The 12,763-nt window shown below is 31.1% G+C and overlaps 1 protein-coding gene across 1 annotated transcript in view; it reads right to left on the bottom strand.

Annotated features, from left to right (window-relative positions):
- The window catches only part of CSMD3 (CUB and Sushi multiple domains 3), a 1,005,898-nt gene that overhangs the window by 357,723 nt on the left and 635,412 nt on the right, over positions 1-12,763 (bottom strand). Inside the window, exons 17-19 of the mRNA XM_039853604.1 lie at positions 12,063-12,201; positions 7,377-7,564; positions 2,432-2,620 (exon numbers count right to left, since the gene is read on the bottom strand). Coding sequence (XP_039709538.1) covers positions 2,432-2,620; positions 7,377-7,564; positions 12,063-12,201 — 516 coding nt within the window. The remainder of the gene's footprint in view (positions 1-2,431; positions 2,621-7,376; positions 7,565-12,062; positions 12,202-12,763) is intronic.

The following is a 12,763-nucleotide window of genomic DNA, read 5'->3' as shown; positions in this document are numbered from 1 at the left end:
TATTTTACTATTGTGGAGAATGTGGGAGGAAGCAGTATAACAGTGGACCTGTGTATGCGATCTGGATCTAGGTGGCCATTAACTAGTGGGGTGACACTGGGCAAGGTGCTTAATCTTTGTTTGACTTAGTTTTCTCATCTGTAAGTGGTGATCATAATAGCATTTAACCTCATAGAGTTAGTTTGAAGATAAAATGAGTTAATATGTGTAAAGCACTTGTAGCAGTACCAGCACATGGTAAATCCTCAATACATGTTAACTGTCATTGTTATTGCCAGAAATCCTCATTATCTAGTTTGCTTTTTGAATCAGCTAATAATTATGGGCTGCGAAGATACTGCAAGAGCTAGTGTGTGTGGAGTGAAACATACTGTACCTTGAGTAACTAGGCAATCTAGGCCAATAGTGGTTACATTCTCGGATCAGGGAAATAAATACTGCTTATTCACTTTTCCTCCCTTTACCTCAGGAAATTTAGATTAGTTGCCTCTTGGAGGAAAGTTTAGATTGGAGGAAAGGTCTAATCAAACCAGTTTACTAATTTAGTTCAAGTCTTTGAAAAATTAAGTAGCTGCTTTATACAAAGCTCAGACAGTAAAAATAAGTAAGTAAATAAATAAATATAATTCAGTTTTTGTCCAGTTATACTCAGAATGAAATGGGAATACAAAAGAGAAAAATGGATCAAGATAGAGTGGCATGACCTGATCTTTCAATAAAGATGACTTGTAAGAATGAAGAAAGGAGACAGAACTGGAAAGGATGGAATCCACATGGTTAAAGATTATAATTTCCCTGATTAGTAGTTTGAATTTTCAGCCCTAGGCAACATAAACCCATTAAGTGTTTTTGACATGGGGTATAACATGAAATGGAGTTTGGACTGAAAAAAGTTGGAGACCAAATTTAAGGTTGATTGTAGTTGCACTGACAGATGATGAGGATCTGTGTTGCTCCTGGGAAAATTAGATGTATTCACTTTTATCATAATGAAGTTTAAGTGTGTCGGTATACTTAGGCATTATTTTTATCCCCCTGCTTCTTTGGATAACATTGCCTCCAAACTTTTCTATCTTGGTGAATTTACTCATGCCAACCATGTGCCTTTAACAGGACCCGGCAAACATAATATCTCTTTTTACACCACTATAATTTGTCTCAATCACAGGGATAAATGGACACAAGATCTGGACAAGTCTAATTATAATGGATGCTTCTCCTTTATTGTGGTAACTGGTCCAGGTACGGACTGATCAGGGACCTTTCCTGGGATTATTCTAATTGGAAAAACAAGGGAAAACTTTCATTATTCTCTGATCCTAATAATATGAGGCTATCCATTTCCATCTTCCTGAGAGTGTATTTTCTACTGCCAATCTCCTATGTGGAAAAAGACTGGCTGCAATTGAAGAGAATTATGTCAATAAACGGAACAAAGTCTAAGTGGAAAATGGACAGATCCCTGAAAGGTCTGAATTCATGATTACAATTAGTTATGGGAAGTATGCCACCTCTACCTCTGCCTTTTCTAAGACTGAGTAGTTGAACAACAAATTCTGCTTTTATGTTTTATAGGCAGTTGGCATTGAATTTCTGTCATTTACAATCATAAGAATGCTTACTATTATAAATGGTACTGCACCAACACAGGGGAGATGTGCAGATGATTCTTTTAAACCTCGTTATAAAAACAAATTGAACTAAAGCTGTTTCTTAAAAAAATGATGACACTGACAGTACTTGAAAATTTAATCATAAAATAAACAATGTGATCTATTTAGAACAAAAATAAGCACAGAAGTTTGAAATAGTGCTATAAAGTATAGAATTAAATACTGCATAGATTTACAGTGTATGCTTTTTGATAAAGCAAACATGAAAGAACTTCCCAAATTTAGGGAAGTAGCTTCTTCCAATGTATTTTCCTGTCTTTTGTTTCTATTCTCCATTGAAACGAAGAAGCAACACAGACACTGGTATACTATTCATCATAACCAGAAACTTGGCACCACAGGGCAGTCTGAGAGCACTGCCATTGTGCTGTGTAGGTAGGCAGAATTTGAATTGGTGCATGTTGCCTTCCCAGGCAGGAAGTAAATGCTCTGTCCCTTCAGTGTATTCATCTGATACCAATCTGACATTGTCAATGCTATTTTGTCAAAAGATCCAAGCATGAAATATGCACTTAAAATAATTATCTTAGCACATTTGAAAATACATATAGCAGCCTTAGGCATAGGTTAAGTTTAGCTGATTATCAATATTCATTCTTTTCTTTATTAATAGATAACATAAAAGTGCCAAAATTCAAGATTTCACTTAAAAATATGAAATATTGATAGTTATGTTAAGCCTCACCTTTTACAAAGACTATAGTGATTTCTTTTTGGTTTATAAATCAGCTTATTTTGCATATCGAATGAATTCTTACCATCGCAGGTTGGGAGTGGATGACTCCACCAGTGATTTTTTTCACATAGAAGGGGCTCTTCATGGCTCAGCCTGTATCCTGGATCACAACTAAATGAAACAGTAGATCCGATGGAGAAATCATGACCATAGCGACGGCCATGTACAGGTATGCCAGGGTCCAAGCAAGAATAGGTGTTCACTGTAACACCTAGGAAACAATATGACAAAGAGTAAGCTTGAAGGGAATCAAATTGCTGAAATTAATTTCTACCTTCGAACAATTGTGAATGATGATTTTCACATATATATTAATATTCCCATAGCTTTATTTTAAAAATCAACAACTTATTTAACAAATTTGTTTTGACATTTCCTTTGCCATGTCCATAAAGACCAAATTCAAGTCACTTAATTATATGAGAACTCTATGAAAATATATAATTATCAAATGTTATATTATTATAAATTACATCTATAAAATCATAGCAGTAATTAATGTTTCTTGAGCTTATTATATTCCAGGAACGATCCTAAATATTTTGTGAAATTTGCTTCATTTTGTCATTAAAAGAATCCTATGAAATTAGTTGTATCATTAAAACTTCATTTGATTGTTAGGTGACTCTGACTCTGGAGCCCTTGTCCTAACCAATATTATACTTTAATATTCCTGATGTGTTTTAAATTTGAACTTTTAAAATGTATTGAAATTTATCATTTTGATAGGATATATATATATATATATATATATATATATATATATATATATATATGTATGTAAAGAGTAGAAGCATTTTGCTGTGTATGAAAGTCTGAACACCAGTACCTGAGTAAAACAGTGCATCTGCACTGGTGGCTATATGATGGGATTTTCAATAGCCTCAAATCTTCATAGAGATTTATAATCCCTAGTTGGGAACATACCATGACTGTTTTTCCCTTACTAAGATGTGGTTTCCCAACCTTGGCACTGTTGACTTTTTGGGAAGAATAATTCTTTGCTGTGGGGCTGCTCTGTTCATTGTAGTATGTTTAGCAGCATCCCTGGCCTCTACCTGCTAGATGCCAACAGCGCTCCTGCAGTCTGACAATTAAAAATGTCCAGATATCACCAATATTTCCTAGGGTGCAAAGATGCTCCCAGTTGAGAACCAGGGTATAAGGTAAAATAAATAATTATCTTATTCTTCCTAAAAGAAAGATTTAAGCAATAAATAACTACTGTTTTTATATTCCAAAAATAATTAGCGTTTTCAAAATCATGTCATATTAAATGACATTCACATGAGAAAACATGTCTATGTATTAGCTACCCAGTTTTAAACTGAAGCTAAATAAAATATTAAAAAACTAAGTCCAATTTTAAAGAGGTAAATTGGGGGGGAGGTGGACAGGGGAAAAATTTAAATCATTTCTTCAATTAAAAATAAATAAATAAATAGAGGTAAATTGTATATTTTAAGTATATTTATTTATCAAGTATATTCATTTAATTTAAATGCTGTTTTTAATGAGAAACTAAAATATAACAGAAAATTTTATCTTCAAAACAATTACTTTTACCTGCAGTATTCCTCTTCTAAATGTGATCACTCTTTTAGGCACCTAAGGCTTTGAAATCTTCATTCATCTTTGAATCCCTCTCAGAAATTTTTTCCTCCACAAAATATGTCTGAAATCCCCCCTCACTGAATAGCATAATGTAACGTATTCTCTAACCCTATCCAAAGCCTTCATTACTTAATGTCTATAAGACAAACAATAATATCTGGCTTTTCTTTCAGTATCTCCAAAGTGTTCTATAAACAGTTTTGGACATGTATATTCCTAAAATTTATTTCATTGTTTCTATACCCTACTTTCAATGGCACTGAGTTCAAAGTCAGCACCCTTAAATTTCAGACTCCCAAACTGAACTCATTATTTTTAATTTCCATTATCTCCAGTAGTCATTCTTCATTCAAGTGAGTTTTCTCACTAGTTTTACCCTTTATTTTTCTGTCATGAACACCCTCAATTTTCCCCTTAATTTACACAATTTTCTCATTCTGTTAAAAGACAAGTTCAGATCCATTCTCCTTCAGGTCTTGATCTTCTAATGCTCCAGCTCTTATATAACTTTCCTTTATTCAAAACACTTATGTCGTAGTAATAGCTGAAGAAATCAGAGAAGTGGGGGTTTGAAGAGGCCACATAAAATGTAAATTATGGTAAAAGCAAATCAAACAAATTTAATATCCCAAAGTGATTTTAATTGTTTCAGATTACTCAGAGTAGAGGTCAGTGCATAGTATAATGTTAATCCTTTGATCTGTCCTTCTTGTCTCTGAAACTGATGGATAAAATAAGGGGATAGATTTATTTTATATTCTCTACTGTACTGTATAGGTCCAGCACAGAAAGATAGAGTCATGTAAAAAGTGCCTCTGGAAGGAATAAAATAGAGTATAAACAGTGTAGTTTTGCAAAAACTCCTTCCCATAGAATTTTGGTCCACTGGAGAAATCCAATTTTCTCTTTCAAATGAATTTATTTAAAAAAAAAAAATCACCAAACACCAAGTAAATGTTTAAATGTTTAAGGCTTTAATTAGTGTAATAATTAAACTTTTACTCTACTGATTTTGAGGTTTACAAATGGTTTGTTTAAAATGATAGTTTGATTAACTTCAGCTTGGGAAACTTATTAATAAAGTGATAACAGAAAAAGGTTTTTGTTTGTTTTCCTGATAAGAAAGTGTTCCTGATGTTAGAGATTATTTTACAATACCAAGTAAACCATACGACTAAACCGAATAAAAATGAGAGGTTATATCTTGTGAACTAATTTAAATAGAGAGTTACTGCCTCTTGGCAAATTTGACCAAATCCAATATCCAGTGTCTGTTATATACCTCTCCTAGCTCGGCCTCCACTCTGTCTTTTTAGGCATTAGCCCTCAATAGTAATTTGGACTATGTCACCAGAGACCTATGGGTCACAAACTTGCTGACTGTGACAAAGACCCTCTGCCTTGGTCAAACTTTGGCAGGCTCCTCTGAATCCTTTTAGCATCACCCTGGACTCTATGCATGGCCCACTTAGTCCGGTTTTAGCAAAAATCCAGTTGAGTCAGTTTACTGAAAATCCCACTTTCTTGATGTCTGATCAAATCTTTCATCTTCACCCTCAATATCTTATCACTCTGGCCTGTCTTCAGCAAAAATCCTGCTGAGTAAGTTAAGCCAGAATCGTCCTACCTCTGATGACCCCTCTTAGTAATTTTCTACCCACTGATTCCCATCCTCTTCTTTCACTATAAATTTCCATTTGTAGTCAGAGTTAAGCTCAGTTTTTCTCTCTTAATACAAAAACTCCACTGTAGTAGAAATCTGCCATATTGTCTTTAACAAGTGACATAATTTCTTCTTTTATAACAAAGGAATAAATCTGAGCATGAGTTCCCATTTTCATTCCTCATCTGATTAATTTTTGAAGAAAAATAAGAGCTATTATTTATTGACCACTTACTGCACGTTAGCTGTCATAGTAACACTTTGCATGTGTGTTTAATCTTTAAAACAGTCCTGTGTCTGAGTGATGAAGGTTGAAGGGGGATCGACTGTGATTAACTGGGCACAGGATAGAGCCAATGGACTTAAAGAAAAAGTGTTTACCTATGTGTAGCATATTGATAAAAATTGCTAGTAAGTATTAATCTTAAAATAGATTTCAAGAAATGACTCTGACTCAGTTTTAACAAATACATATTAAACTAAAGATCTCAACCGAGTTCCTTTAGTTCATCTGAATTTCCAAATATGTGTTAACCTTCCTGTTCCATTTTAAAATAATGTTTAGGAAGTATACTTCCATGCCATGAAGTTCTAAATAAAGGGAAGTTAATATAATTAAATTATATTGTGGATAAAAAGATTAAAAAGAAAAAAAGCAATGAATATATATTGATTATGGTTTTAAAGACCCACAAACCCATTGACCAGATCTCCCGGAGACACCTACAAAGTTATAAATATCAAATGCAGAAATCTCTTCTTGAAGGAGTTGTCATAGGAGGCTTGAATATAAAAAGAAGTGACATAATATCCATGTACATTTGATATAAAGATATCTTGCAGTAAACCTCTTAAATAAAACATGCTGTTAGATTCACCAAGACTGTTATCCATACAAAGATAATATGACAATGTATTTTCAGATGAAAATGTATACATATATAGTTTTTATGTATGTTCATACCCACATATCATATGTAATATATTCACAAATGTATAAATATGTCAGATGCCTATAAATAAGTATATACTGGGTATATACTAGTATCAAAATTTTTAAAAATCTTAGACATATTTTAGACTTTTTAAATAAAACTATAATCTTTTAAATGAGATTATAAGCTGATTTCAACACTGTGAATTGCAGCTTAAATGTTTTAATATAGCCTATGACCAGTTATGTTAGTCATATTTAAATATATGCATACATATTTTACTTTTAAATGTTAATATAATTTTTAATATTTTACACAAAATAATAAAATTGAATATTTTATATGGAAAATGTGTGCAATTAGTGTAAGTAAAATATATGAAATATGATCAAATTTATGAAATAAATGCCAAAAGTATTTGTCAATATTCATATACATCTTACGCTACCATTATCTATTGTTTGCTTTTCAAACTGTGCACAAATAACTAGTACTTGAGCTCACTTTTTAAAATGTATTTGATACTTCTGATATTTCCTTAGTATTTCTTTTCATAATGATATTAGATATATTGTTGGACAATTCTTTGTAGAATTTATTAAAATATGCATGTTATTAACCATTAGCATTCTCATAGGTCAAGGAAGGCTTTGATTTTTTTTTTTTAAATAAATCTGCTAGTCCTCTTAAATAATGGTAAAACCAGACGTAGGGAAAAAAATAGGAAAATCAAAAAACATTTTGGCATTACTTACTTTCATAATGAATCTTGAAACCATTATTAGAACGGCTGTTGTCTGTTGTAAACAGAAGGTATATAAAATTGCTGCTACTAAATAGAAACTGGGGCACTTGTGTGCCATTGTAAGATCCAAGCAAGGGTGACAGAAGATTTGGCCCATCATGAACTTCCAGAACATCGTAATTTAGTTCAGTCTGAAATCTAAGATTAAGAGAAACATGTGAAAATGTATTTATTAGAATAATACTATATAGGAAAATAATATCTTAAATTCCTATTTAATGAACTATTTAAAATTTTTACCATTTTTATATTATAATTTCCTTTATCTAATATATATATATATATATACACATATATATATATATATATATATATATATATATATATATATATACACACACACACATATATATACACACACACACATTTTAAGACCCCTATCATTTGCAAATACCAAAGTTATAAGCTCTTATTCCTAGGGAGAATTATCATTTAAAAGATATGTATATATATATCTGTTGTTCATAAGTAAGATTTCTTTCCAATGTTATTGATTGTCTTCAGTAAGTAAATGGCCTTTTCACAAATGAGGCATATTTTTGGAATCATCTTTCTTCTGCGTTCTTCGTTTCTATGGAAAATTACATAATTTACATTTACTCTTCAATCAGAAAATCAGATTCTCATCTTGATTGTGTATATATATCAAATCTGACCTCTGCTTTATATAGTGGGGTTTTTTTTTGACAAATATTTTGGCCATTATGACGTTTACATAGTTTTTATTTCACAACAGTAGTTCTACCCATAAGTGGGTAATAATAATGATGACATAGTTGGTGTTTACTAAATGCTGAAACTCTTCTAAATACTTTGTGATAATAATTTATCTTAATTTATCTCATCTTCCCACTAACTCTATAAGTTAACTCCTATTATTACACTCATTTTGCGGTAAAAAAAACAAAAAAACAAAAATCAAAAAACAAACAAACAAACAAACAAACAAAACAGAAGCCTGCACTACTTAAACAATATTACATTTTCTTTAATGACAGAGCTATGTCTCAAACCCAAGTATCTGTTCCTAACCACTATGCTATATGGTTGGTTTTATTTTTAGATTCTCAGTTGTTGTTGCTCCGATCGCTTTTAATTTTTCAAAAAGATACAATTGTGTTATAAACTGCAATCAACGCAAAGCTACTTTTAACATGCATAACATATTAAATAGCATTTTGTGTTCTTTCCATGCACTTCAAGATTATACCAAATCCTAACTCTGGATTAGAAATCTTTGCTGTAGAAAAACTTCACATGGTTTCATGGAAAACTGAGTACCTTACTTCCTTGCCCATGATGATCCTGTAGCAAAGAAAATTATTTTCCTACCTTCACCAAGGTTTTCCTAGAGATCTTTCATTGTTCAGCATAAATGGGTCCATTGGAGGCCCTTCCCCAACATCAAAGTGTAAATTTGTAATATTAATCACAGTTGTTTGCTTGTTTGATAACTGTCTCTTTTAAGAGACTATAAGCTCCATGAGGTCAGACAGTATCCGTTTTTGCTAATTCTTTGCATATAGCAGATACAGAGTCAATATTTATTATATACATGTAAATGAATGGGTGAATGTATATTAAAGACAAAATGATCTTTCTTTTATCTAGAGCTGTTAACAAAATTCATGAAAAAAAAACATTCACCATACTTGGACACTGCAGTTTTAACCATGTATTTTCACTCTCTTAAAATGTATGTTCCAATACATTTTTGGTAACTAGTTATCTCCAGTACACTTTAAAAATTAATTTTCAGTTGAACTGTATATTTTTTTAGATAATCACTTTTACAATCACACCTACCAGTCTTTTCCAGAATTACAATATTAAACTACATTATTCTTCAAACAAACAAAAACAGATAAGTAAAACTCAAAACTTTGTCAGAAAAAAATTGAATGGAATATTTAAACATTAGAAATTTTATTTCATTTTAAAGTCTCTAATATGATTAAATGAGGCATATAAGTAGTCAAAATTAAGTGTGCAGTTTAATGCTATTTAGGAAGTACAACTGAAATACTTTTCACTATGTACCACTATTCCATCCTATTAAGCAATTTTCTTAGTAAAAGATTGCATAAGATTATCTTTTTATTTTGCAACCTGACATTTACTGCATTTGTCTAAAATAACTTTTCTAATAATTTAATTTAGAATAGGAAATGAATAGAAACACACACATTTGTATAAGAATGCATAACAGGCAGCTGTACATTGTGAATCCATTATTTGGTTGTTTCGTAGTCAGTCAATTGTATCGAAATTGGAGTTTCACTTTGATAGCTAGTCACCCGATAATAACCAAATTAAAATGCACAGAAGAGTCAGAGATTACTTTAAACTGAAACATAAAAAGACTTAATTCTTAATAAAATAGGACCATTAACTGGTGACATAAAGAACATTGTTAAGTAGGAGTGATTCTTTAAAAAGAAAATCATCACAGATTTGCCCTAAGGAACAATAAAGATACATTATAATAAGAAAGAAAATGAAATAATAGAGTTATACAATAATTTGAATTTCTTTCATTTTGTGATTTTTTTTTCATTTTGTTGTTTTAAGATAGTTGTATAAATTTCTCATGAATTGCCTTAATCTAATGTTCATTTGTTCATGACATTCAATTTATTGTTTTTCATAAATAAATGTTATGGAACCACTGGACAATATTAAAAATCAAATTCGATCTAATCTTTCTCAATTTTTATTATCTTTTAAAAACATTCTTGATGTAATTCAAACCCATTCTAACCAAATTGAAATAGTCCTCAGTAACTTTAAAAAAAAAAACTCTCTGGAAGACTAATACTGATAGCTTGTGGTCAAATAGTTGAGGACAGGAAAAGGAATAGAAAGGTATAGAAAAGAAACATGCTCAGGATAAATAATAGTAAAATGAGTTCAGTTAGGAGCTGACAAATATTGAGAAAATTTAGGAACTGAGAAGAATCAAAGCAAAAATTTCTCTCCAGATCTGAGGATAAGACCTGTTAACTGTGTTTGGCTACGTTAGGAAAAGATAAATGTTTAAAAAATCACACATGTTCATTGGCATTATTGTTATTCTGTTTTATCTTTGATAAAAAATTATATTTCTGAAGATTTCACTGACAAGCTACTTCAGACAATTTCAAGAAGCTATCTAATGGCTAATATATTTGCAGTGATTTTTAGTTTTTTTCCTGTAGATTAATTCTAACCAACTGCTACATTTGAGAGTATACGAAAAAAAAAAAAATCCTTCGAAATAGCTATGCCACTATCTTAATTATATTATTTGATATTTAGAAATTTTATTTTCAACCAAATTAATTTATTCATGTGTACTAGAAAGCAAATGATATAACCTTGTAATTTGGAACCAAAGTCTATAAAAAAAAATATATATTCTCAAAATGTGAGGGACTATTAAGGAGTTGGCAAAGTGTCCTTACAAGAGCTTGGCTGAAATTCAGGGAAAAAATGAGGTTTTTCAAAAACGTAATTCTCGTTAGATACTTCAGAGATATCTTGTTTCTTAAAACAATGTTAAGGGGAAATGAAGCACTAAGATATTGTAAAGTTACTCAACAAGGAAGTAATAGATGTACATATTTCTGATTTCAAAATGACTATTTTATGCCCCTATCCTAACAGATAAAACTCATTTATTTTTTTAACTTAATGAAGTCCCTGGTTCATTTGCTATGAACCAGTTTTCTGACAAAGCACATGGAGTGTAGGCAGCCCTAACACAAAATCTCATACCCTTAAATGGGCTTAGAAAAGAAGAAATAGATGATCTTTAAATAACTTTTCCTTCAAAAAGCTCCAACTCAAGAATTGTATGAGGGGTGCGTATGTTTGTAAAATTCAATCATCGGAAGAGCATAATTCAGCTACATTTATATATTTATATGCTTACCATGTGAATACAAGGCTTACAAATGTTTCTTTAAAAGAAAGGGGTTGGGAGATGAAGGGAGCCAATATTACAATTGGAAAATTATATAAATAGTTCTATTTGGATTTCTGAATAGTAATCTAATCACAGGTCAGAAGCTTCATTTTTTAAAACATTAAATTGTCAATATTACAATCTTTCACCATAAAGATAATTTGTAATACTAATTCAAAATCAGTAATGCTAATTTTCCTAGAAGGGGAAAAAAATTCAACTAACTGATCATTAATACAAATTAATTTGATAGTCATTTCTGTGAAGAACTTATGAGTGTACACATATGGGTAGTGTAACTGCCTTATGCTGCAAGATGGAATTGATTTGGATGTGCTTACAGCACCTTTGCCTCTTGAAATCTAGCACAGCAGAATTCACAGGCCCTTCAAAATATGACAACTAAATTCATTAATTTAAAAGTCACATGTTCATATCTCAGTAGTATGCATATATATAAAGCTAAATGGTCCATCTTGCATATCAATAGTACTGATATGGCATTAAACAAATAAAAAAAATCACATTGAAAACAGGCTGAAAAGTTAAAAGGAGGCAGTCTAAAGCATTCAAGGCAAACAGCTAATTATTGCAAAAAACATTATACATTGATTTAGTAAATAAAATGAAGAATGTTGACTATATATATGTATATTTTTTAAAGGTAGAAAGATAGATATTTCCAGAGACCTTTCAAAAGTAATTTTGATAGAGTGTCCAGGTTCAGCTTCAATCACCCACTCACAATTCAAAGAGTCTTTATAGTATCCTGGCCATCCTGGCGAGAGAATCAATCCACTGGGAGCTGAAAAATGGCCACCACACGGAGCTGAAAGATGAAATCAGAGAACAAGAAAAGAACTTTTAGAACAAGCTACAAAAATTATTCTTAGTGCTAACTCTAATTTTTAAAATGAATCTCTGTATGTACCTATTAAATGCTAGTTAATAATGTTTTGAAAGTAAAAGTGCATCCAGTTCTTCTATTATTGATAATTTTCCTTAAAAAAAAAGGAAACTACTTTTTAAAACATGGCATAGCTACACACACTCAGCTTGTCATAGAAACTGATCACCCTCGAATATCCCAATAATATTCCTAAATGCATTCTTGTGTCTCTATCATCTTCTTCATCTTCAAAACTTGAAAAATAGTTAATTTGTTAGTTTTAGTTTCTCTTTCATTTTCTAATTTACATTGATTATCAAACACTGCTAACTCATGCTGTACACTGTCTGAAACTTTGATTTTTCTATTTTCAGAGTTCCTCCTAAAATTCAGTCCCTCCTTTGTTGATGAATCAATCCTCCCAGATTTTCTGTCTGATACTTTCTCTCTTGCTTCAGTCCAGCTGTCAGAATGTTTTTCAAATTACAGTTTCATCATATCA

The sequence above is a fragment of the Pteropus medius genome, unplaced genomic scaffold, assembly GCF_902729225.1.
Source record: "Pteropus medius unplaced genomic scaffold, Ma_sr-lr_union100, whole genome shotgun sequence".
In the NCBI taxonomy this organism is placed as follows: domain Eukaryota; kingdom Metazoa; phylum Chordata; class Mammalia; order Chiroptera; family Pteropodidae; genus Pteropus; species Pteropus medius.
This window is presented reverse-complemented; position numbering and strand designations above follow the sequence as displayed.